The sequence below is a fragment of the Saccopteryx bilineata genome, chromosome 9 (genome assembly GCF_036850765.1).
Source record: "Saccopteryx bilineata isolate mSacBil1 chromosome 9, mSacBil1_pri_phased_curated, whole genome shotgun sequence".
NCBI classification, from domain to species: Eukaryota; Metazoa; Chordata; class Mammalia; order Chiroptera; family Emballonuridae; genus Saccopteryx; species Saccopteryx bilineata.
Window position 1 is genome coordinate 7525707 of NC_089498.1, and position 26780 is coordinate 7552486.

At 45.0% G+C, this 26780-nt stretch overlaps 1 protein-coding gene across 1 annotated transcript in view; it reads left to right on the forward strand.

Annotated features, from left to right (window-relative positions):
* Nucleotides 1–26780, forward strand: part of FTO (FTO alpha-ketoglutarate dependent dioxygenase) — a 332528-nt gene that overhangs the window by 42647 nt on the left and 263101 nt on the right. Inside the window, exon 2 of the mRNA XM_066243933.1 lies at nucleotides 15390–15600. Within this exon, the coding sequence (XP_066100030.1) occupies nucleotides 15394–15600 (207 nt within the window). The 5' untranslated portion in view covers nucleotides 15390–15393. The remainder of the gene's footprint in view (nucleotides 1–15389; nucleotides 15601–26780) is intronic.

A 26780-nucleotide genomic window follows, 5' to 3' on the forward strand; every position in this document is an offset into this window, starting at 1 on the left:
TAGAGGCTGCATGTACCCTGCAAAGCCCGAGATATTTGCGGTGTGGCCCTTTATAGAAAAAAATTTGCTTTCCCTTCCTTGCTTTGTACCCTTAAAATATCCACATACTATTATCAAAATGTATCACTCACTATGTGTATTTCTCGAGAACAGGAATTCAAAGGTTTTATGAATTCCAGTGTCTTTCTGCTTGTCACGGTACATGGCGCAGAGTACAAGTTCAGAGCACGCTGACTTTATTGAGTAGCACACGGAACATGGGGGGTAAGACATCTCAGAGGATGAGTGCTGAGAAGGAGGCACGGCAGGCCATCAGGTGGAACAAATGGAACTTTCCTCCCTCTGTTCATGCGGCTGGTGACCACAGTGGACTTTTTTAAAATCTGATATGTGTGTATGGAACATGCATTTAATTTCACATTCATTTTTATTATCAAAAGTTGTTATATTCTGGGAGGTTTTAAAGGTAAATTTGTACTCTGGCATCCAAATGCTATTAGGGTCTTCTTGTTAACTTGTTTGGTGTTGATGTTTTGTTTTTCTCTTTTTCCTTGGGTGACACAATTTAAAAAAAGTTTTGTTTTTTTTTTAATCCAAGTTTCTGTCGGTTCACTCATTTGCTCACTCATAGATATGTAACCACAAGAAATGGGAGCGTGTCCACACAGAGGCTTGTACACAGATGCTCACAGTAGCATTATTCATAATAGCCCTCAAATAGATACAACCTGAAATGGCCATTAACTGCTGAATGGATAAACAAAATGTCAAGTAGCCATATGATGGAATATTATTACTGCAGTATAAAGGAGTGAAGTTTTGATACATGCTACGACATGGATGAACCTTGACAGCATTATGCTAAGTGAAGACTAATGCTATATGTTGCATTTATTTAAAATGTGTATAATAGGCAAATCTATAGAGACAGAAAGCAGATTAGTGATTGCCTAGGGCTGGGAAGGGGTAAGGTGGGTTTTCTTTGTTTGTTTGTTTTTTTGGTGTGATGATGATGTTCTAAACTTAGATTGTGGTGATTATTGCAAAACTCTGTGAGTATACTAAAAACTATTGAATTGTGCATTCTAAATGGGTGAGTTTTATGTTTTGTGAATTATGTCAAGGATTTTAACAAAAATCATCATGCAGTAGACAGCTCATTTTCTAGTGATGCTGATTTTACGCAATCTTATTCAAGCAACGGACAGGATTTGAATCTCTTATATTTTACCTTCTTGAATTAAAATCTCCTGGAAACAAAATTTAATTTCTATTAAAATCCCCTTTGACTCAACTATTCTACTTATGTGAATTTATCCCACTTTATATACTGGCTCACGTGTACAAAGGTACGTGCAAGAATTTCCTGGTGGCTTTAACTGTAGTGACAAAACATCAACAACCTAAATGTCCATCAGTAGGGGACACGTTAGAAAACAAAGGGAGGTGGGCTGGCAAACTACTCCAGCACCGCTGAGAAGACACTGTTCTCTTGGTACCAAATGAAATAATCTTCAATATATTTAAATTAAAAAAAGCAAGCTACAGAACACTAGCGTTAGTTACTGTTTGTGTAAAATGCTTGCAAAAAGATAGAATATCTCGGAAAGATCCAGTAGTAGTTACCAGGTTAGGAGAGAAAGTTTGGGTGTATCAAGCCATAGGAGAGAGGTAGCCCTTTGCAGGGTTAGACTTTATTTTTATGTGTGTGTGTGTGTGTATATATATATATATATATATATACACCTTTTTCCCCATAGTGATATTATTCATAATAGCCAAAAAGTGGAAACAGCACAAATGTTCATCAGCTGATGAACAAAATGTGGTGTATCCCCATATGTCTGTGTCAAAGGGGGTCTGACTCTAACTCCGTTTTGGTTTTGGGAACTTTAACTCAAGAGGGTGGTGTTCAAACACTGCCCTGACTTTCTACTGAGTGGGTTTTCTACAGTACAGCTCAGTACTCGGGCTTGCCTCCGTGCATACCCCTCTTCAGTCCATGTGGGATAATTTGTTTGAAGACTCATCTGCCCACCCCTCCCAACCACTAATGATGGAGCAATTATGCGGTTCTACAGTAATGTTTCCACTGTCTTCTAGCCCAGCTGTGCGGTCGCCGTGGGTCTGCAGGGCGGGAATGTGGCTTAAGGGACAATATCAGATTGCCCACAATTATTTTAATGTCTCCTGTGATACGCTAAATGAAGTTTATAGTGTATTTAACAAGAGTGAACCCATTTCCCCCAAGGTATAAAGAGTTTGCAAGTAAAATTGACAGTTAGACGTGACTTTTTTTTTTTTTTTAAAGAATCGTTCATTGAAGGCTTTAAGAAATAATGCAGGCACAGGTTTTCAATTATTTCATCAATCCCAGTAAGGGTGAAGAAAGTATGAAAACCTTGTAAGATTTATAGTTGCTCCTCCAGGAACTTAGGCTGTTTTTATTGAGCAGTTGAAACTACTTTTCCAAGCTTTGCATCTGTGTGCCATGCTTGGTAACACGGACTTCCTGCAACGCACAGTATCTTTGCTGGGACTTCTGGCCTCGGAGGTCCCAGACTTTGCCTGTAGCTCCTGCCTTTTCTCATTCAGTACCGCTTTGGTTTGTCTCCCCGAACTGTGAAACCTGCGGCATGCCCCCACCTTCACTTGGTAAGACTGCCACCCAGAGAGCCTCGCAGTTCCTGCTCACGGGTTTGACACAGTGCTCCCTGCTCTAATTAGATGTCTCTCTGAACCTGGGCTGAGTCTCTCCATGTCCTCGGCTGGGAAGCCTGGGCTGTAGAATCAGCACCCCTTCCCGGCGGCAGCAGCCTCCACCGTCCTGAGAAGCTGGGCTGAGTCTCTCCATGTCCTCGGCTGGGAAGCCTGGGCTGTAGAATCAGCACCCCTTCCCGGCGGCAGCAGCCTCCACCGTCCTGAGAAGCTGGGCTGAGTCTCTCCATGTCCTCGGCTGGGAAGCCTGGGCTGTAGAATCAGCACCCCTTCCCGGCGGCAGCAGCCTCCACCGTCCTGAGAAGCTGGGCTGAGTCTCTCCATGTCCTCGGCTGGGAAGCCTGGGCTGTAGAATCAGCACCCCTTCCCGCCGGCAGCAGCCTCCACCGTCCTGACTTGTACTCTGACATCCAAGTACTATTAGGGTCTTCTTGTTAATTTGTTTGATGTTGATGTTTTGTTTTTCTCTTTTTCCTTGGGTGACACAATTTAAAAAAATTTGTTTTTTTTTTAAAAGTCACGTCTGTGCCGCCTCCAACCACAGCAGACCTGGCAGCTGCATTTTCATAAAAACTTAGTGTACTTGCTTTCTGTTCCTGCTGCTGGCGGCCTGCTGGCTCCCCAGAGGTGGCCCCTGCTGTTGTTTGTCCACTGGCATGACAGAGCACCTTGCCTTATGCAGTGGGTGTCTTCGCTTAATTTTTACGTCGTGTGGGGATTGTTGGTGAATGAGGCTTGGAAGTGTCCATGACTCCATGAAACCCTGCTGTGAATCCTCTTTTAGTCCCTCTTGCAGGTGGGTCCTTTTACAAACTCTACAACGTCAGACAGACTACCATGATTGCTACCATTAAGTGATACTACTTGTACTGTGAAGCCGGTGAAGAACCATGTGGCCTCTTTGAGGGAGACCTCCCCATGGTCCCCATGGTACAGCCAGCATGCGGAAACCCAGCGAGTTTATTGGCTTCTTTGTGATCACACAGCTGCTTGATTACAAAGCTGACTCAGTGATGTCCAATTCCAGGTCCACAGCTTTCTCTACAAACCGATGTACAAGTTCACAGGTACCTTGAATTTAAGGGGGAGTCTAGAAATTAATGGTGAATTAAGACAAACAATTCCATTCAAATAAATACCTCAACAATGAAATACTTTAGGGAAAAAATAACGCTTAAATATTTAAGATTTTATTTGCCTTCATTATAAATCAAAGGGACCAACCAATCTCCTTGTAAAATATTGCTCATAGTCTTAAATCTCCCAGGTGTTTGTCCAGCTTACTGGTGGTATGATGATACTGCCCACAGCGGTTCTTCCCTTGGTGTCCGCGCTAGGGCTGAAGAGGGTCTGTGTTAGAACAGCCGTGCAGACCCCATTTCACATGGCTGTAGGCAAGCCAGCAGCCACGGCTTTGCTGGGTAACAGGGCTGACCTGTTACTATTGCGAGTTGGCGTGTACAACATGTGCTAAGAGAAGTAATTATTTTTAGCCGACTGACTATGACCAAGATTAATAGCTCTTGAAAGGGCTATAATGAAAGGCTGCCCCAACTGGCTTCTCCATTATTCTTTATTTATTCTGCTCTCATCCCTGTCACCTTTGGGCATTAGCCAGATGTCGTTTATGTGCGATCTGGCCCTTGAATGTGAAAGGCCTCTCTCTCTTAATGATGAGAGGTGACTGGGCGGCCGGGCTGAGGAACTCGGACAGTTGACCTGACCCAGAGGAGAGTCCCTTCGGGGCTGTGGGAGCCACAGGAACACGACACTCACTCCTTGGGGAAGAAAGACCAGGAGAATACTCAGCTGAGGGATCTCGAACACTGAAGTGTACTGGAAGAATGAGAGGAGTAGCAGTTCAGTAGCTTCATTGTCAAGTGTATATAGTTCAGTGGCTCTTCTGTTTGGCACATGTGCAAGTTCCTTATGCCGAGGAGGGTTTTTTTTTTTTTTTTTTAATGGAAGCCATGAGCTATTCCTACTTCTCTAAAACTTGGAGATCCCCTGGTGGCAGAGACTGAACGTTAGCCCCCCAAGGCCTTCTCGTTGTCCTTGTCATGGATTTTTCTGGGTAGCAGGTGCCCGGAACACACCTGCATTTCCCAGCCTCCCCTGCAACTAGGAGTGGCCATGGGACTCAGGAAGGGATGTCTCCTCTGGTGTCCCGGCTGGTTCCCTAACAGGAAGCCGGGTGTGCCCTTTACCCTTGTCTTCCGGGGCCCCTCCTCTTACCCCGCTGCCTGGAGTAGAAAAGCTGCCTTTGGACCTTACGGGCGGGGGCCAGTCCTTAGGGACAGGGCTTGAGCCTCTAAGGACAGCATGGGAACCACCTGATCGGCCTGGTTAAGCCACTGTCATTTTGGATTTTCTGTCCCCTGCAGCCAAGCCTAATCCTTGATAATACACAGCTTCTACACATTGCAGACGAGGAAGATAAAGCCCAAGCCCTCAGATTTTCTTCTCTCATCCTAACTATTAATGTCAAAATTTAAACAGATGTCTCATCCTTCTTTCAACTCCTACAAATTGAAACAACCTACAAAAAAAAAAAAAAATAAGATAACGCATTAATGTATTTAAGAACTAAAGACGTGAAGGCGCTATTAATATGGAAGATCCGTGAGAAAGAACGGTTGAGCAAGAAGGTTGGAACAGAAAATAGAGCCTTCAGGGAAATGATCACCAGAACGGATCTCGGGTCCCTTGGCTTTCTGTAAGGGCGTGGTCAGGGCACCCCCAGCACCTCCCGGCGTGGGTGGGGGTGGTCTTGGAGGTACGGGCAGCAACAGCTTCTTCCCTTAGGGGTTCAACTTCGCATGTTTTCTGGAGGGCTTGGGAGCTTTGTAAAATTTCAGGTTTCAGATGGCAATTCTAGGCAGTGTTCCCGGTTCCCTCCCGGGGTCCTGCCGCCTGCACTCTGCCTGGCGCACGGGTCTGCTGGGGCCATACCGTCCACCGTCCTTCCCCTAACGTAGGCGCTGCCGCACTCTCTTAGCTCCACTGGGTTGTCAACGCCTGGTAACGCAGCCCTTTCAGAACAGATGCTCATCTTCAGGATTTTTAAAAACTTCTGAAAGAGAAAAGCGGTTATGTGGTTCACTTGTTCTCATTTGCATTTGTAAAGGGAGCCGAGGGAGAGGCTCTCCGTGCTGTGTTCTGCCTTGCTGTTTCTTGCCTTTTACTTTGAAGAATGGCAGGATCTCGTCTTTTGTTCACACAAGTGAAAGTCCATTGAGACGGAAAACAGAACAGGGTGCTCTTTGTGTGCCCAGAGCATTTGAATGCGCCTGGTCACACACTAGTTGCTGTTTAACTACAATAAAATTGTGACCAAAGGAGATAAACATTTAAAGGATAAGTGACAGGGCTGTTAATCCAAAAGCAGGTTTTGGAGCCTTGTTATTTTTAGCTAATAGGTATATAGCCTGGAGTCACGGGGCCGGAATTTGAAGACTGAGTAGAATCTCTGTTAACAGCCAGTAAAAAAAAAAAAAGAAAAGAAAGAAAATGATGTCACTGGGTATTTTTAATAGCTGATCATTTTATGCTTTAAAAAGTCATTGAACATATTTAAACTGTGTTTGGGAGCTTCTAGGAATTTCCCTGATGTGTTTACTAAGCTTGGCCATGCCATTCACACACACACATTGTTATATTATAAATGCCAGGTATATTCCCTAAGGAAAGAGATTTGAGGGCTTTTATAAATCTATGAATCTAGAACTTGATCCATCTTCAGCCCTATAAAATGTTATGATTTTCCTGCCCTTTGGTGGAGAAAAAGCTTTGAGAATTTCCTTCCCCTTTAGGGATGCAAAGGACAAATCTGTGCCCTGCCTCGCCCCCCCCCCCCCAGCTGAAATCTGGGAGAGCTGATGCTGCAGCACCCAGCACACGTGGGTTCCGGGGTGCTGTTTATTTCCCAGGTATGAAACATGTAGAGTTCCCCTGTCTGTTGTTTCTGAGTGCCAGGATGTATTCTGCCTTATCTGGCTGTTTCTTTGGATTAGTCAGCCTTTTCCTGGGAGACCCCCCAAAATAAAACGAACCTGAGTGTATCTTACTGATGTCTTTTCCTTTTATGCTGTCCTACCTCATCCCAGCAGGAACTGTAAACTCGGCCTCCCCACAGGGAAGGGGACAGGGAGGGGTAAGAGCAGGGAAGGCTACAGCTCTGTCCAGGAGAGACACCGGCGCCCACGGTGAGACGGGAAGTCCTGCCTCACCTCACGGGGCAACCACAGTTACCACCCAAGCGCCAGTGTGTTTGGAGGTGCTCGGATTTTCCAACAGAAGCTGCTCGTGTGGATTTTTGTTGGGAAGTTCTAGATTTTAGGGAACTACTACTAATTGAAGTGTAAACTGCGTGTGGTCCACGTATATCATATTTACTTCTGCTGGCTGGAAGTAGCAGAGGGCCTGCCCTTCCTCATCTCTAGTATCTAGAGAGGTGATTATATCACTAATGTAAACAGAGAAGACGTGAGGATTCCCCTTCAGGGAAGTCAACCAAAGGGAAACATGGAGGCGGACATTTGGGGACATCTGCAGCAAAGGCGAGGTTTCCATCACATCGCCCCAGAGTGAGGCCCATCTCCGTTCCTGCACATACAGCTTCCAATCCCGTTTGCACGGCCTCGCTGGAGTTTCTAACTAATGAGCAGGGGTCCTCAGACACTGAGAACTGCCTCTCTCAAGAGCGACAGACTGCAGAGTAAAACAGACGAAGGAAAGAAACCCAGAGAAATAGGACACAGTATGGAGTGCAGGAGACAACACTTTAACAACCAATTATGATTAATATTCTTAGAGAGACGAGGAGAGATATTATAAACACGAAACAGGACCATGAGGCTAATAAAAGGGGACATTCATATTGCTACTCTTGTTAGTTGTGATAGTGTATTGTGGTTGCATTTTTTGAAAAAGGTTGTCCTTATATGTTAGAGGTACATAATAAAGAATTACAATCGAACTATTATGTCCGAGATTTACTTTGTAGTAATTCAGAAAAAAGGTAGGGTAGGGGAATAGATTAGTTAAGATAAAGGGATTAAGAGGTACAGAGTGCCAGTTATAAAGTAGTGACGAGGATGAAAGCAAGCCCAGGGAATATAGTCAATAATATTGTAATAACTAGGGATGCTGGCCCATGGCTGCTAGACTGACCAGAGTGATCACTTTGTAAGGTATATATAAGTGTCTCATCACCATGTTGTATGCCTGTAATTGGTACAATGTTGCATGACAACTGTAATCAAAAAATAAAATTTAAAAAAGATCAGCAAAATGTTGATAATTGTTGAAGCTGAGCAAAGAATACAGAGGGCTTATTGTACAAGTCTTTCTACTTTTGGGTGTTGACGTTTTCCACTGTAAAATGTTTTTCAAAAAGGGAAATTACATATGGAGTCCAAGAAAGCTCTTGGAAATTAAAATTAGAATAGCAAAAATAAAAATTTCTGTAGGATTACAAAATGAAGTCGAGCCTGACCAGGCGGTGGCGCAGTGGATAGAGCGTCGGACTGGGATGCAGAGGACCCAGGTTCGAGACCCCAAGCTCTCCAGCTTGAGCATGGGCTCATCTGGTTTGAGCAAAAGCTCACCAGCTTGGGCCCAAGGTCTCTGGCTCGAGCAAGGGGTTACTCAGTCTGCTGAAGGCCCTCGGTCAAGGCACATATGAGAAAGCAATCAATGAACAACTAAGGTGTCGCAACGAAAAACTGATGATTGATGCTTTTCATCTCTCTCCATTCCTGTCTGTCTGTCCCTATCTATCCCTCTTTCTGACTCTCTCTGTCTCTGAAAAAAAAAAAAAAATGAAGTCAATCAAAAGACAAAGCAAACAGAGAGAAGATATGAACTCAGAGGGCCAGTCCAAGCGGTCCAATATCTGACTCTAGGAGTTGTATGTGGACTGTGAACCAAAATATCAGAAGACAAGCTATTACCAAGGAAGTGATACAAGATAATTTCCCGATCTACAATAAAAGGCATGATTTGACATTGAAAGGGCCCACTGAGTGCCCAGCCCAGGGATGAAAAATGACCCCACGGAAGCACTTCCATCATGAAATTCTGGAACCCTGTGCTGGCTGGGTGGCTCTTGGGAATGGACGTGGGGTTGACCTCTGTTTGTAGACTTCCAGCCTGGCTTCCTGTCCTGAGCCTTTAACTCCTGAGCCTTTCTGGAGCTGGAGCGCGACTCCGCCCACTACTTCTTGGTTCTCCCTTTTCTCCCAGACACCTGCCCTGCCAGCATCCTTCGACTTTCCCCGTCCTGTGACGTTACTAGTCAACACTCCCCTTTCATCTGCCAGAGGGTGGGGTTGACATCTCTCATCTGCTGTGATCTTCTCTCTCATTCTCTTTGTCCTTGAAGATTTGTGGGTTTGTGTTGTTTTTTTCATTTTTCGCTTGTTTTGTTGTAATGTCTTTAAAGGCATTTCAGCTAGGGTTTGTGAGGGAGCTCAGTGCTTGTTTTGTATCTGCTATGTTGAAATGGAAGTTTATTTATTATGTTAATCATTAATTTGGGTATCAGAGTTTCTTTTCCCAAAGCTTATTTGGAGAGCAAATTAAGAAACAAAATGTAATACATAGAAACGCCGTGTTCCTTCACGTCTCCCTTGACCACTGTCACTCAGATTGGCTTGTTTCTACCTGCTCCGTAATACTGAGTCCTTCCAAGACCGCGCTGTTCAATTTAGCAGTGAATTCTCCGCTGCTTTCGGTCTTCCTCTAAGACCTCCATGTACGTACTTTGTCACCCAATTAGACTTTGTCGCCTGTGGACATCAGGCGGTGTCTGGGTCTGCGGGAGTATCTAATATGGCTCTTGATGAATTTGAGGTCAACCAATACTTGCTGATCAAAGTACACTACTCAGATTTTCATTACTTGGCATTCACGTGCGTTCTGTGTGGTTCTTTCCCATTGTCTTCTGAGCCTGTGGCTCGGAGATCAGTCGGAAGGAAGAATAAAAATGAGGAGACTCTGGGAGGAATATCGTTAAGTCACCAATGTCATTGGTCCACAGCTTCAAAAAGTATCTGGCGGAAATGGTACACTTTCAGCCATCTCTAGAAAGAGGAGAAATGGAGGCAGGACACGGAGGACGGGGGCACCTGGGGCCCGAGTTCTGATGTCACACTTCCATGCATCGCCTATTCGGGACATTCGCTGAGTGGCTGCTGCCTGTCACCTGGTGCTGCCGTTTATTTTAAGCTCGTGCCTCTTTGCGTAGGACAGCTCCAGTTGTCCTGACCCCGCCACTCTTGCAGACGCCACAATGCTGTCATTTTCTCTAAAGTCAAACCTTTTTTTATTAGCGAAACTCTTTAATACTGCCCCGTATTCTCTACTTATGCATTTCTGTGAGTGCTTACTGACCCCAGCGCAGGGTTTAATAAATTATTGAACTTTGAAGAACCTTTGAGAAGCAAGGGCTTTATGTGACTGAGCAGCAGACATGAAAAAACGCTATCCTCCAGAGTATCTAACAGACAGAAATAGAGGCTTGATCAGACAATATAAGCAGCGAGTGAATGATGGTAATACCATGAAATATTTATACCCGGAGAGCGGGCGGGGGTGGGGAGGGGAAGAGCGTGTGGGTTTTTATCGTTTTTGGTTGAAGCTGATGCTATACAACCCACACTCTGTGATCTTAAAAGCAAAACAGAAAATGAGAAAGGGAGAGAGGAAGAAAGGAAGAAAGGAAAAGGAAAATAAGGAAAGGAAGGAAGAGTATTGATTGGTGATATTTTGTTGTTTGCGGGAGCGTTTCACAAAAGCAAGGCTGCCTCTGTAAGGCGGGTAGCCCTCCTTCCAGCCAGGTGTTAATCACTCCTTAAAGGAGACTAAAAGTCATGGTTCCTTGCCCCTGCAAGTTTAAAGTTTTAATTTAATCAATATGTCAGAATTTCACATGCCCTAACAGCCCTCACTTTATTGTCTGTAGAAGTAGAGACTTGAATAGCAAAGAACCAAATAGCCTAATATAGTCATACTTTTCACACAAAATTTGTGATTATTTTTCCATCATTTTAAATTCTCTTGTGGTGAACTTATTTAATAATGATCCACAGAGAAAAATAATAGAAATAAGAAGTGTCTAGATAGCACACTGAGTTAGAAAAGGCTTAGATTAGAATATATCTATCTGAGCTGATCTATTTAGGGAATTTCTAGTAGCTTTCAGTATAGAAAAGGGCTAAAATGAACACACCAGACAATTTCTTTTGACCCTTCTGCCTAGAATTTTGTATGTAAAATTTTTATAGGGAATAAGGTTTTTCGATTTCAAAGAATTATGTAGTATATTGAAAATATTTGTTGTTGATGAATAAAGGTTGACACGAAATAATTTGATTTATTAAACTGAATTTTACTCATGATTAATATAAAAAAAACCCTAAACATTGTATTTGGGAGGTATTTTCATGGTATGTTTTTGCTTTTGCTTTTTAGTCATAGTAGAAGGACCCGAACCAAGTAGTAATAAGGAAGCTCAGATTGACCACAGACATTGTCCTGTCAAAGGGATCTTCTGGTCAAGAGCTTTCTGGGTGTTTGATAATGCATTATGCTAAACTAGATTATTTGTCCCCATGATCCCATTTGACCTAAATAGACAAGAGTCTGTCACCTGTAAAGTCAAGATTAATAATGTTGGAAGGGAAACGGGTGAGACTGTCCTTTGCAACTATACTATCTTGTTTGTAAATGATAAGTCAGGGAACTTGGAAGGGAGTTTACTGTTTGTAATGCAGGAACCCATCACACACATGGAAGTTCATAGCCCAAAGAACCAGGACCAGGGAAACATGAGATATAACTATTTGTGAAAGGATGCATTCATCCCCAAACTCAAACCAGTAGCAATGAGATAATATTGGTATGCTTCTTATTTTTGTTGCTAAAATGGTGACTTGGAAAGAACCGGGGTTTTGGGGTTTGAATGCTGCAGATTTCAGTTCCCACTCTGCCAGTCTCTCATGTGACCTCTGGCAAGCCACGGACCCTGACCCAGTTCTCCCATCTTTGAAGAGGGGGCTGAAGAGAATTTACTTCTCAGTGGGACAGCTTCTCAGAGGTCAGCGCAGTGCCCACTGTGTGGGAGGCAGTCGTGAAATCTCAGCTCTTTCCCCCTTCCTCTTCAGTGAGGCCGAGAAGATTTTATCCAGAGGTGAGACCTGTAGACATTCCTGATGGGTGGAGGGAAGTCATTGAGCCAGAAGAGTGTGCCAAGCCTGTGGACAACTATGTGTGAGATAGATGAGAAGGGGCGTGTGAGTGTGTATGTGTGTGTATGTGTGGGGCTGACGGACAGATGGGGAAAGGGAGGACTGAACTCACTGACTGGTAGAGGCTTCTGTGGTCTTGGTGACTTGAGACATCACGTGAACGTCCCCTCTCTTCCTTTGCTGTTCAGAAGTGGAGCAGAGAACACATGCACAATGGAGAATCCATTTCTTCCTGCCCGTCCTCGTGATCATTTCGCTCTTTTCAAAAGCAAAATGTTAGAAATGCTTGTCCCACTCAGGGCAATTCAGAGGTTTGTCTGTTCTTAAATTCTCTCTCCAACCAGATGACTTTGAGAGAAAGCATGTTGCTGGTACTTTCAGCTCATAGGTTATCAATGACAGGTTTCCAGGGGCTACCCACGTATTCATTCAGCAGACATTCACTGAGGCCTGTTACGTGCTCAGTGCTGTCCAGTACTCTGGGGACACAGACCAAAGCCCCCCCCCCCCATGGAGGCTGACATTTCTGTTAGCGGAAGAAAGGCAAGACTCACGTAAACCATATTTAACCCTTTGAGTAGTGAGTATTTTTCATGCTCGCTGACCCCCAGGAGTGAGTTTCTTAAATGAAATTAGTTCCAGTTGCAGTTTTATGAACTTAAAATGGTGTCTGTTTGATAACCAATTTTTGGAAACAAGAAGAACATACATTTTCCTTATTTTCATGTTGCCTTACACATGTACGATCCTGGGTGGTCAGGAGGGACGAGGACGTACATGAATGTTTGTACTACTCAAAGGGTTAAGATAATAGGAAAATAAGACCATGTCTAATAATGATAAACAGTGAGGTTGGATAATGACTGACGGGCGGAGGCGGGTTTTGATGAGAGATTCGAACGGAGCTGCTAATGAGCTTTGCCTGCGGGAGGAGCAGAGGCCAGTGGCCAGAATTTAAGGGAAAAGAGACCAAAGGGAGAAGGATCACGGTAGGGTCTTTATGCAGTGGCAAAGATTTAGGTTTTATTCCAGCTTGATGAGGACCCCCTGGAGGGCTTTCAGCCGGGCAGAGCGTGTGTGGAATGACCTCATCTGATTTGCGTCTTACGAAGCTCACTCTGGCTGTGCGTGGGGGATACTGGAGGGCCAGAGGAGGTTAGGGAGGAAGATGGGGAGGCGGGAGAGGCCAGTGGTTCGGCCCAGGGCGTGATTATGATGGCGGAGACACGGGGAAGGATTTCAGATATATCTTAGAGGCAGAGCCAGCAGGTTTTTTGAAAGAGTTTCAGAAAGAAAAGAAGAATCAAGAGTAACGCGCATCTTTCACCTAATGGACCAAACAGTGATCGTTTTACGGAGGTCAGAAGACTGAGGAAGGAGCAGTTGTGGGTGTGACGTCAGGGTTTCCCCTCAGACACTCATGCCTCCGTCTGGCATCCAAGGGGCCTCAGTTTGGCTGCTGGGCGGGGAGGACCTGGAGGCCAGGGCTGGAGCCACCGATTTGGAGTGTCCTTGGTTTTAAGCCTTGCAGCCCATCCGTTCATGTTGCTCCTTAGGCTGTGATGACTTTTGAGGCCCCAGCTTTCCTGAGTTAAGGTGTCGTTCCTCCGCCTTTCCTGCCCGTGGGGAGCAGTGCCAGACCGCCCCGCGCCCACACAGATGCGTCCCTTCAAGGCAACAGATGCGTCCCCTCAAGGCAGAAAAGGGAAGATGTGCACACTGTGAGCCGGGGTTTCCAGGACTGACTTGTAAGGAACAAGATGCTCGCATTGTTCCTCCAGCCGCTTAAAGTAAAGGTGATATTGATGTTATCGTGGGCGTTGGGTCCTAAGGCTGATATTGATTAAGCGTCTGATTAGAATTTGCAGGGTAGCCTTCTCGACCGGCCGCTACAGGGCATGTCCCCGCTGGGTCAGGCCTCTCTGCTGACCTTCGCTGTTATAAGTGCTGTTTTTCTTAGGAATTCTTGGCCCTGTTTAGTCTAGGCTCTGTCCAGAAGCATTTATTTTACCTGATGGATGGCTCAATCCAGGCTATTACCTTAATCTGACCTTAAAGATCGGAACTCTTTTGTTCTTAGTATGTATAAATGTGAAGACTAATTTTTACACTCTTTTGAATTATTTTCTTAGCCATAGCAGTGGGTTTCATGTTGAATCTTTTGCTGGTGAAACTTCCTATTAATCTGATGTCTCTCTCTCTCTTTCTCTTTTCAATGCTACTTTTGAGCAAGACTCACTTTATGGCTTTTATTTTTTTTTAAACGGAAGGTACCCCTTTTAAAGGTGTCATTATTAAGCCCGCGGGACTCCTTGATTTTAATGTCACATCAAGGAAAGTAATTTTCCTGTGGTTATTGTGATACGATGATGCATTCAACTTACTCCTTTTGCAGGTTCGTTTTCATAACATTTACAAGTCAGATTCTGAGAATATTTTGAAAAATTTAAATAATAGTCAAGGGATAAATTGTTTCCCTAAGTATATACAGAATTCCCCGGAATCATTCAAAAATAACAGTTTCCTATAAAAGTTTTGTCTTTCTATTGTTATAGGACATATATTTTCCCCCGTGTCTGGAAATTCTGGCCGATTGTTCCTGGGGTGGACTTGAGGTTTACGCGAGTGAATACAGGCCATGCTCAACTGCTGTTAGTTGCTATTCATGATGACGTTAGCTGTGAGCTCCTTTTCTGTCAGCCACGAGACCCAGGGCAGGCCGAGGCACACAGAGTAACATTCAGGTAGATGCCCAGCGGCTCTTGCCGTCTCCCCCATTTGGGGTTCCCTTTCGTGCCTGTGAGGTCACAGCCACCTTCACATCCTCTCTGAAGTGGTCTGAGTCCCAGCGTCCTCCCGTCCTCTCTCCTCCACGGGCTCCTCTCTCAAAAGGGGCCGCTCGCATTTTGACTGTTTCCCTAGCTGCCTACCTTCTTTGTTAGTTGCCAGATTGGGCTCCGATTTTAATGTCTCTGCAGTTAGAAGGATAATCAAGGTTAACATTCTCAGTACAGTACCTGGCACAGAATATAGGTCAGTGCCACTTGACTCGGTCAGTTCTACCTTCAGGGATCACCCTGGCCAGTGGGGTTGTGGCTCCTTGTCAGGTGGAAGGTACAGTAGTTATTTTTTTTTATCCTAGTGGATGTTACCAAGGGAATCTCATGCTTCTGGTAAATTCTCCAGCTGTTGCACTGAGGGGCAGCTCTGTGTGGCAGGACCTTGCTGGAAGGGACAGGCAGCTCCCTAAGTACAGAGATGGCCTCTGTTTGGCTCATAAGCACAGAGTCCTTTTGGGGGTGGTTTCTGAGTCCCCTGAAACATGCAATTCCTTTAGACCTGAGGCTGCTGCTTTTTTATGATCTCAAATGTCTTGTCCATGTCAAAACTTGCCTTGTTTCTTTGTTTACTTTGAATCAGGGAAATGTTCACGACGGCATTTGAAATTCCTCCTCGAGTGTGCATTTGGTCCTGTCACCCCTGGCGACCGCCAGCACATGGCTGTTTGTTCTGGATGTCCTCTGCTGATGCTCAGCCCTCTCAGACCCACAGTGAAGTTAATTCGTGCTTCTTTGGAAAAGTACAGACTTACTCATTAGCTGCTTTCAGAGACATTTGCATTTTCGTGGAGGTGGGTATATAATTCCACTGACTTTCGGACCCATGTGCCCACATGTGCAGTGGATGCCTTTTTAAATTTGGGCTTTAGGAAGAGCCGGTCAGAACTGTCCTGAGTCCGTAGACGTTCTCTTCAAGGTCAGTGATGACCTTGTACATGACAAACGGGGGGGGGGGGGGTAGGTAGTGTTGAACATTCTATTGGTCCAAGCTACTTTGGAATTGGAATGTTTATCTCTTTGTCCACAGTTATGGCACAGTGACTAAGAGATGGGTGCCACATTCTCACTGCTTGGTCCCGAGTCCTGGCTCTGCCACGTACAAGTTATGTAACTCTGGAAAGGCTAATTTCTCTGTACCGCAGTTTCATTATCTATCAAATGAAGATAATTATAGCAATTACCACCAAGGGTTATCATGGGGATCAAATGAGTTAATTTATGCAAAACATTTATCGCCAGACCTTGGACATAGTAACCGCTATACAGCGTTAGCTATTGCTTTCATTAGTAATTGCACAAATTAAAAAAAAAAGGAGGTGTAAATCATTAATTGGGACCATTTATCTATGAGACCCTGTAGGCATTGTTTCTAGCCCTGTAGGCTTATATCAATTGGGTAGGTCATTGTTGTAACAAAAAGCATTATCAAAATACTGTACCATGGCTTGAACATAATAAAAATTTATTTTCTGCTTACAAAATAGCAATCAGTAGGTGAACAGGTTGGTGGGACGGCTTCCTTCGTGCATTTATTTAGGGCTGCAAGCTGAAGGAGGCTCTGCCTTGTCAGTAATGCAAGGTCGCCTTAGGCTGTCTGCCTCCCAGCCAGTCAGAAGGGGCGGGGCCGGCAGCCATGTGGTTAGCAGTTTTGCGGGGAGCAGACCCAGAAGCAGCCCTCCTGACTCCTGTTCCCATTCCCCTGGCCAGGGCTCAGCAGCTGCCACTCCTGGCCCCATGGAAGAGACCTGAAGACCATATGTTGATTCCAATTTTCAGACATAAAATTGCAGAATTGAAATGAAAAGATGTTTACTTAGGTGTTGTTAAGCTGTAGCCTTCTATCTGCTCCGTAAGCTGTTCCACTGAGTATTTATAAAATGTTGTCACATGCGAAATTCGTTTGTAGGTTGGATTTTCTGACTTCCCAAGATTTCCCGAGTATACCCAGTGACTGCTGAGAAATCATTCCATGCCCGGAATTAACAAACTATAGGGACAGAAAGTGCTGTAGATTAGTGGTTGTCAGAAGCTGGGGAGAGAGGAATGCGGTGTGACTACTAATTACTGACGGGGACAGAGCTTCTTTTCGTGTAACACAGATGTCTTCCAATTAAGTTGTGATGATCGCATAACTCTGTGACTAGACACTCGGGTCTGTACACTTTAAAAGGGCAAATTGTGCGGCCTATAAACTATATCTCAATAAAGCTAGTTAAAAAAATCCCTTCTGGTTTTCTATCTGATCTGTCACCCAACATCCTCTCTGACTTCCTCTCCTACTAGGCTACTTTTCCTTCCTTCTAACCCACCCAGACTGGCCTCTCTTCTGTTCCTCAAGCTAAGCAAGTGCTTCCTGCCACAGGCCCTTTGCACTAGCTGTTCTCTCTCAGAGCTTCCTCCCCCCAGATATTTGCATGGCTGGTTCCCTCACTTCCTTTAGGCCTCTATTTATGCATTGCTTTCTCAAGAGGCTTTCTCCGATTGCTCTAAAATCACACTATCTCATTGCCTATTGGCGCTCTCTATTCCTTTTATTATGTTTTATTTTTCTCTATGTCACTTGACTGTCATCTGTTCTAGTATCCATTTTTTGTCTGTCTTCCTTCATTAGAATGTAAATTCTACAAAGGAGTGACCTTGCTTACTGTCTCTGCAGCAAGTTAGGCCAACTGTCTTCCCTAAACCATGAGCCTGAGAAAGACATGAATTTCTTTGGCATGGGTGGCATTTGGGGAATACACCAACCTTGTGTGGAATGTTCAGTGTCCCTGTCTGATGCAGTGTTAGAATCAGTGGCCTGGAAACAGCCCTCAGGGGAAAAGTGACTCTGGTTCAAAGGGTGAAGCAGAGCTTCTCAAAGTTACTGTCAGATACCTCATGATAGATGGGTAAGTTTTCCTACTTTTTAAACCATTGGCATCATGCTAATATATTCTGTACAGTTTAAAAATTTTCATAATCTGTCTTCTGGATTCAAAGTCTTTCTTTCTACTTAAGTCTTAATATGCCACACCTCTGTTATCTTTTTCTACCTTGGACGCTTTGAGGTTTATATTTTTGAAGAACATTTTCCACCAGAAGATGACTGGCAAAATAAAAATATATTTCCGGGATGCAACTGATGATTTGAGCCTTTGATTTGGTTTTAGAGGAGTTTATGTTGAGACACACCTGTTTTGTGGTGACTTAGGAATGCAGAAGTGAAAGGAAAAAAAGAAAATATATGTGTTTTTAAAAGTATTTAAGTCTGGGCAGCCCTCAAAATTCTGCTTCTTTGGTCTCTGTTTTCCTTTTCTGACTTCTAGGCGGTGGCTAAAGATAGTGTCCATCACCCTAACTCAGAAAGTTAAAACGTGCCAGTCAGTAGGTGGCACTGAAGGTCCGTCCTGCTCATAGCCGAGCCCCGGAATGCTCTTCTCTGGCTCCAGCCAACTGGATTTCTAGGTGTCAGGGAAATTGTTTTATTGGCAGAGGGCATAGTGTAATATATTCATCTCCACCCTAGGCAGCTCTTTAATGCCCCGAAACATGCCCCTCCGGTGGCCATGGCCTGTTAACTGTGCTTATTTGGTGTAATAATTAGCAGGATTTCTCACTAACAGGGGTACTTACCAAGATCTCACATCTCCACTGCACTTTTGTACGTGATGGATCGTACATTCTGCGGAAAAAGTTGGGAAGGTCAAAAGCTTAACCTCTGTCTTAACAGGGCTACTTTCCGCACGGCCGTTCAGAACAGGTTTATATTAACTCGCTCTTGAGCTTCTTCAACCTGGACTGGTGTGGAACACAAACATTTTGGAGCTTCTTGGTAATGGCCGGGTGAAGGTTGGTAAACACAGTGCTGTTAATTTTCCAACTCTTGGAATGATAGAAAAATAAATGAGTAGCCGCCCCAATAATTGGACGACAGTTGCTACTCAAGGCTGTGTGTGTTGGGAAGTGTCACGGGCCCAGGGGCATGCCACAGGCCCCACACTGTCGCTTAGAATCGGAGCACAAAATTACACACGGGATTGTTCTTTCTTCTATGGTTGCGAGTGAGGCCCCATTTAATTCTTTGTGGCTTTCCAAGCCATCTTAGGCTCCTAGTATTTCTACAACAACAACTTTAACGTTTACTTTAGAACATGGTTAGCGTTAAATGAACCGAGGACCAAACAGGGGAAAATAGGTTTAAAGCAGGAAATACTTTAGTTGGACCGCTGATTGACCCTCTGTGACCTTCAGCCGCTCCTTCGCCTTCTCTGTCTTTGTTGTCACGTTGCTTGAAGTGGAGACCACGCTATCCACCCTTTCGGTCTCCTGTGCCAGGTAGAAGGAAGTAAGAATTCTTCAGAACGCCTTTGCACATATTTAAAGCTCCAGATAAATGTGAGATGTCGTTACAATTACTTAAGAAATCTAAGAGGGTTTTCCTTTGTTGATTCTGAGTTGTGGAAATTTTGTTTTCAGGTTTTTGTTCAGTTCTTTAAACTTTGTATCAAATACTTTCACTTGGTTGTTCTGCCTTTATTTAAACCCACTTATATGTCTGTCTGGATTTAGCTGGAGGAAACAAACTATGCCAGATGGGGAAATATTTACATTCTTGGACCAGAGAAATGGGCTCATGGCTGAGCCGCCAGAGGGCATAGTGTAATATATTCATCAGAAGTCCATCAGAGGTGGACTTCTGAAACGATACTGCTGCCTGGCTTGCCAGGTGGACTGCTCATCCACTGCACTCAAGAGGGCCGGGCATCAGGAACCGTTACTAGACTGCTGGTTTTCAGTAACATACCACCGTAGCTGCATTCGGGGAACAGCAAGTTACCACTGTTACAACAGACATTCCATAACCTCAAAGCTGATGACCAGATCCTGGAACGCTGTTACAGAGATCTCCACTGTTTCCATGACTGTGCTGCCTACAGAAAAAGTCAAAACAGCAAGAAGATGACCTCCATTTAATTTCTGCCTTCTCTGGCTCACATGGGGCCATTTCATTGGTAGAGCCAATTTCTTACGCAGAACCCTAGTTGCAGAGCGGTATGGGAAATGTAGTTTTAAACTTTCCATCCTCGGCAGCATAGGAAAGCACAACAATAGGGCTGAGTGCCCATCCATCATACCCACTTTCCTCTCTCTCAGGATGTTCAAAATCACATATCTTGACCTCTGACTCGGTATTTCATTTGCTGCCTGGCACAGCAACCAGCCTAGTGGACCCTCAGTCGATGTGTTGTTGATGACCTGGACTTCTTTCTATGTGTGGTGTTACCTTTTTCTTTATAATCATGGCACACCGTGTTAGGTTCTATCTACCTTAGGGTGGTAGCTCTTGATTCTTCCTCTCTCCATTGCCGCCTCCTATTCAGGCCCCGGCTACTGTCTGCCCGGGCTTGTCAGCGGTCTCCTTTCTGCCCCCCCACCCCACCCCAGCCTCTACTCTTGTTTCTTTCTTTTCTTTTTTAACTCAATTATATTATTAATACACTCGTGTTTGAAAACAAAGCAGAAAATAAAATCTAGCATGCTTCCATTGTGTCCCTGTCCTTCTCAGAAGCCTGTTGTGGCTTCCTCCTTCAGGAGATGATCCAGACCAGTGGTCCCCAATCCCTGGTCCACGGACCAGTAGTGGTCCGTGGGCCATTTAGTACTGGTCCGCAGAGAAAAAATAAATAACTTACACTATTTCCGTTTTATTTATATTTAAGTCTGAACGATGTTTTATTTTAAAAAAAATGACCAGATTCCCTCTGTTACATCCGTCTAAGACTCACTCTTGATGCTTGTCTCGGTCACGAGATACATTTATGTGTCCCACCCTAAAGGCCGTCCGTGAAAATATTTTCTGACATTAAACCGGTCCGTGGCCCAAAAAAGGTTGGGGACCACTAGACGACTTCACTTGACTGTCAGGGTCTCTGTCATTGGGGTCCACTCTATTATCTGGGTCCACTCTGTTATCTGAGTCCACTCTGTCATTGGGGTCCACTCTATTATCTGGGTCCACTCTGTTATCTGGGTCCACTCTGTCATTGGGGTCCACTCTATTATCTGGGTCCACTCTGTTATCTGAGTCCACTCTGTCATTGGGGTCCACTCTATTATCTGGGTCCACTCTGTTATCTGGGTCCACTCTGTCATTGGGGTCCACTCTATTATCTGGGTCCACTCTGTTATCTGAGTCCACTCTGTCATTGGGGTCCACTCTATCGTCCGGGTCCACTCTGTCATCCTAGCGTTAACTTCCATCCTCCCCGCCCCCCATAGAAACCGAGTTTTAGCCAAAGTTCTACTGCTGATGTCTGAGCGTGTTTTGTCCTTCACTAAGTTTTTAAGCTTTGCTACCCTTACTAGTTGTTTTAATGTTCTACTTTCTTCCCGTGTATTCACGCCCTTGATCACGCTGGTGCACGGTCTCCCCCTCCTTCCTTCACACTTCTATAGCCCTGTTTACTCGGGCATTTCTTTTATTACCTATATTGTTAGTCTTCTCTTTATGATGGTATACCCTCTCTTTTCATGTAGACAGTATAAATATTTGTTATGGATTTGATTGGCTTGTTCATTCTTCATGGTTTAGATGTTTACTTGCTGGGGGTGGGGAGGAGAGGACGGTGGAGGGTCAATGTGGGGGCTGAAGCCATCCACCGGCTGTGTGACGGTGCCCTTTTCATTTTCAGTGAAAGGACAAATTCGCTGTTTGCTTTGAGCCAGCTAATGCTGTGTTTTGTGGACTTAGTGCTTGAAAGGGGCCCTTGGCTGGAAAAGCCCGGCGTTGAGCTCCTTATCCCCCGTTTGCCAGGCTGGCTGAGCCCCCCCCCCCCCCCCCCCCCCGTCTCCACCCCTGCAGCGCCATTTGCTCAAGAGTGGCTTGTGAAATACCAGTGGAATTCGTCTGTGGTTTCTTGCCAGAGAGGAGGAGGAGGAAGAAAGGACTCAGAGTAAATCAGACAGGCAAATGAGCAAGGCCCAAGGGCCTTAAGTAGATTACACAGCAGAGTCCAGGGAAATTCAGCTTGTGTCTTCCCTCTGCTTTCTGTTTGCCCAGGGTGTGTGTGTGAAGAAGCAGCGATCATATATTTGCATGAAACCAAAATTCTCGGCTTGTGGGCTGCCGGATCCTTTTATACTTCCACTGCTGAAAATGGGGGAGGACCCCACAAAAGCTTTTGTTTCTATGGGCTGTAGCTACTGATATTTATCGTATTAGGAACTAAAATTGAGGAATATTTTTAAATATCCATGAAGCCGTTTAAAAAATAGCAAAAAAAAAAAAAAAATATTTGACCATGCACTAACAAATATTTTTGCAGAAAGTAACCACTTCCAATGCAAACTAAATAAATAAAGGAAGAACAAGAAGAGTGGCATTGTTTTACATTTTTGCAAATCTGTCTCACGTCTGGCTTAACAGACGCTGGCTTCTTGTCCTTACTTTGGCATTCAGTTGTTGCAATGTGCTGGTTTGGTTGAAGCACACGAGCAAAACCCAGCCTCACCTAGACATGGAGACGAGAGCGTCCTGGCTGCTTCTTCAGCTGTGCCATGGAAGACCGTCTTTGATATTACACCAGAATTCGACAAGTCGCCGTTTCGTAAGGGTCTCGAGGCAGTGTAGATTCGGAAACTGCATCAGTGTCCTTTCCCCCTGGGCTGTATTATCTCGTGATCTGTTTTTGCCCTTTGAATGGATCTCATCGTACTCACGCATGATTTCGTAAGGCCGTGCTTTTTTAGTCATTGGGAAAATTGTTAGTTCCCTGAGTTAGACATATCTTTCCAAATGTGGACATGTTTTATTCTATAGGGTCAACATTCACATTCATTAATACCACCACTGAGCTTGTCAGGAAAAGTCATGAAGTATTTGGAACCGGTCCAGTGCAAGGCAGCAAATAATTTTCCATAATTCTAAGTTTCGGCTTGAAAACAAGTTTTATCACCGGCAGCAAATAGAATCAGTTGAAGCGACAGGCTCACTTCATTAATTTTTGTGGACACATCTGCTAAATGCCATAATATGATGGACCCTGTTGGTGGGTTAGTCACCTTCTCGAGCAAGAAGGGAGTTCCGTGAAAAAAGTGAGTAGTTCAGTTCAGTCCACAACTCAGTCGCCCAAGTGTGGTCTTCTTGGGACAACCATTCTGCTTTGGGATTTAGCAGAAGTACTTTCCATATACTTACCATTCTGTTGCACACAATAGTAAAGAGACACCCACTTAACATCCAAGACTTAATAACGTTAATAATAACTATAATAACAGTAAAAAGTTAGGACACTGACTTTTTTCGTTTTCCCCCTCTTTTTTTACTGGAATGCAGGGTGGTAAAGAATACCGTGACTAGATTTGTGCTTCTGCAGTTTTGCCCACCATTCTTTTGAGTTATTAGTCTAAATGTCATCACGGTGAGAAAAAAAAAAGACAAATAATAGCATTATGATGAAAATAGTGTTGATCTCGTGGGGTCTGTGCTGAACCACCGCACGACAGTAATTAGGAAGATGTGACTAGTTTACAACTCGAAGACTGGAATACGAGTTTTTATTGGCGATGTCTCTGAGGCTACTCTCCTCTTCCCTCGGGACCCCTGAGGGAGGGGATCCAGGGGGGAGACCCCCTCTCTGTTCGGGGCTTGCTCTCTGCGGAGGCTTTAATTCCTGGGGCTTGATTTTGTTTTTTTTTTTTTCTCTCGGTGAGGATTCATGTTCACATTGATTGTGGTTTTGTTTCTGTCACTGTTATGAGAAAAAAAAAAGTGATGAGTGCTATTTGTGAGACGGCCGACATCACCATAGGACCCCCTGTTTGGGACATTGGCGAGGGAAGGCGTCAGTAAGAAGACCTTGTTTGGGGCCACATGTGAGAATTATTTCAGGAAGTTGGCCTTATTTACAAGCTTCTGATTGTTTCATTAGTTCAGTTATTTATTGTTTTTAATATTTGAGAGGCAGCCTTCCTTCTGATTCCAGAATCGCTACAAGGCTGTCTGAGTCCCCCAGCGGCTCCGTCCGTCTCGGCTGTGAATACAGCCTGGACTCCAGGCGGCAATTAACGATCGTGTAACAGAAGAATCCCAATTTTCCAGTTTCTTTTCTTTTTTTTTTTTTTTAACTTCTTGGGTGGTTGGGGCCCATTATTGAAACAATTATTACATTTACTCAAGAGTTTGTCTTTTCTATTAAAAAAAAAATTCCATCTAAGTGCCTCACGGTGAAGAGGAGGAGATTGTGTAACCCGAGTCTCCTCTTAACTCGTCTTTATTGTTGAAGAAGACTGATCCCTTTGTGTTGAGGCTTGGCAGACAGAACCGGGTTTAATTTAACAGTCCAGCTCCTTTAATAGATCAATCCTCCATTGTGTTCTGAATTTGGTGCATTCCCAGTGTACTCTCTGAGCTCTGGGCTTCTTTGGAGAAATTGGGGCGGGGCTTGTCAGAGAGGCTTAGTCATTTTGGGGTATGATTTATAGTTTTATTCCCATCCCAAGCTTCTTATTAATTAATGTTAGGGACGGTCATTACTGTTTGATTTTTTTTTTTTTTAATTTACTCATTTTAGAGAGAGACAGAGAAAGAGAAGGGGGCGGGGGAGAAACAGGAAGCATCCACTCCCATACGTGTCCTGACCAGGCAAGTCCAGAGTTTTGAACCGGCAACCTCAGTGTTCCAGGCCGACACTTTATCCCCTGCGCCACCGCAGGCCAGGCAAGGTCGTCACTGTGTGTCAGTGCATGTTCTGAACCAGATACCGTGCTAGAGGTGTTTACTTTATCCCCTGCGCCACCACAGGCCAGGCAAGGTCGTCACTGTTTGTCAGTGCATGTTCTGAGCCAGATACTGTGCTAGAGGTGTTTTGTCCACCCTCATCTAATCCTTGTGGTGACGCTGACGTCCCTGGGGCCTGTGCACTTCTCTCCACCTCTGGGACGACAGTGTCGGCCAGGTCACTGTTGTCTGTGGCCGGGACTTCTGCAACCCCAAGCAGGCCTCGCTGCTTCAGCTCCCCGCCTAACATCACACATCCCCACCCATCGATGGACTCATAACTTAAAGCAGTAAATCGACAGTTTTCATGGCACCTCCCTACTTAAGGCCCTTCTGTGACTCTGCGTCGTGCACAGGACGGAATCCTGGTGCCCTGGCTGAGAAGGCTCCGCTCCCCACGAGAGCTCACCCACCTCCACCTCCACTTCCTCCCCAGCCTGTCTGCCGCGCTCCGCGCACGCTGGCCTTCTTTCTGTCCCCGAAAGCCACCAGGCTGGTTCTTCCTCGGGGCCTTTGTACCAGCTCTTCTTCCTGCTTGGAACTCTCTTCCCAGATCTCTATTCAGGGCCTGGCCTCCCCGTGGGCCCTGTGTCTTCCCTGCCTGGTGCAGCCTCCCTGACCAGCCCACCGACAGCAGCCTCTCTGGGGGTGTCAATAATTTTATATTAACTAAGTCATGTGACGCAGTGCACAGTGAGGTGCTGTTGGCAGATTGTTTGGGTTTCGATCTTGGCCCTATGACTTACCGGCTGTGTGACTTCGGGCCAGTTCCTTAGCCTTTGAAGGCTTCAGTTTTCTCCTTTATAAAATGGATATAATAATATTATGTCCCCCCATTGTGAAAATTAAATAAGTAGTTTCTGACACATGATATATGCTCAAGAATTGTTAGCTATTATTATTTCAAGGTGGATAGTATTATTAAAGTTATTTTCTTTTTTTGTATTTATTTGGCCACTTGTTTCTTCCACCTAGAATATAATAAGCTTCATGAAGGAAGGACCCTCATCTGTTACCTGCACAAGTTACCCCGAGAGCCTAGAACAACAGTGCTTGACAGAAGTAGGCGCTCACTAAAAGTGTGTTGATTATGAAAATGTGAAATATCATTATCCTTGTTTTAGAAATTGTGTAATCAGGATTCAGAGAGGTAAAGTAACTTACCCAAGGTTACACAGCTACTAAATCGTAGTCCTGGGCTTTTGACTGAATCCTGATTCCAAAGACTCATGTTCTTTCTCTTCCAGCACAACACGTGAGCGGTATTTCTGTACTGCCAACTCTGTCACGCTGGACCCATGGCGTTCAGAGTGCCTTTCCACAAAAGTCCTGATATGACTCGTGAAATAGAAACAGCCATGTGAGGTCACCCCGGAGGAAAAGTTCGGAAAGTGAGATGTACGGCAAACCTACCAAGTTCAAGGGGTGGAATAAAAGTTACCCAGACCCCTGGCCTGGGCTGCGGGCTGCCCCCGGGGGGCCTGTGCTTTGGCTTCTGCGTGGAGAGGCTCTGTGACGTCAGAAACCCCTCGTCTGGCTCCTGCGCTTCTGCTGTCATTCCCATGGGGGGAGATGTGGGAGTGTCGGCTCTTGCAGCTCCTGGGAGACAGTGGGCTAGTGCCTTCCTTTCATGTAAGATCAGTGACAGCACGTGACGGTGGTCCTTGGTCTGTGGGGCTTCGCAGACTCGTTCTTTTAAATAGCCCCACCATTAAAAAAAAAATGTTTTGTAAGGGATGAAAACAGTGTGAGAGCTCATGACACAGAGGAAAAAATACAGAGGTTGGAGGCTGGCAGGACGGTTCAAACTTCTGCCATGCCGCTTCTTGGCTGCGCCTTCGCTCCCCACGTCTGTAAACCCGTTTCCTCATTTATATAATTGGGCTTCATCTGAAAAGAAAAAGCAAGGCCTTGCCCAAAGTGTCTTTCGTCGTGTCTCCTGTTCGGATCCTTGACCCTTCTGAGATTTTAGTAAAAGCTGTGGACACTCTCCCGGAAACATGCCCATCCACTCAAAATGTGACCTCTCATTTAACGTTGTGGGGTTCATGGAGCCTCTGACACCCGGTTAAGAGTCTCCGCCCTGGCCCAGGGTCCTAACGGGAAGAGCCCACGAGTGCTCGGCTCGCTGCAGTCTCTTATTAATGTTTGTTGAATGAGGGAATGTAACTAATTTCTGGATTCCTTAATCGCCTTGAACGTGATATTTGGTTT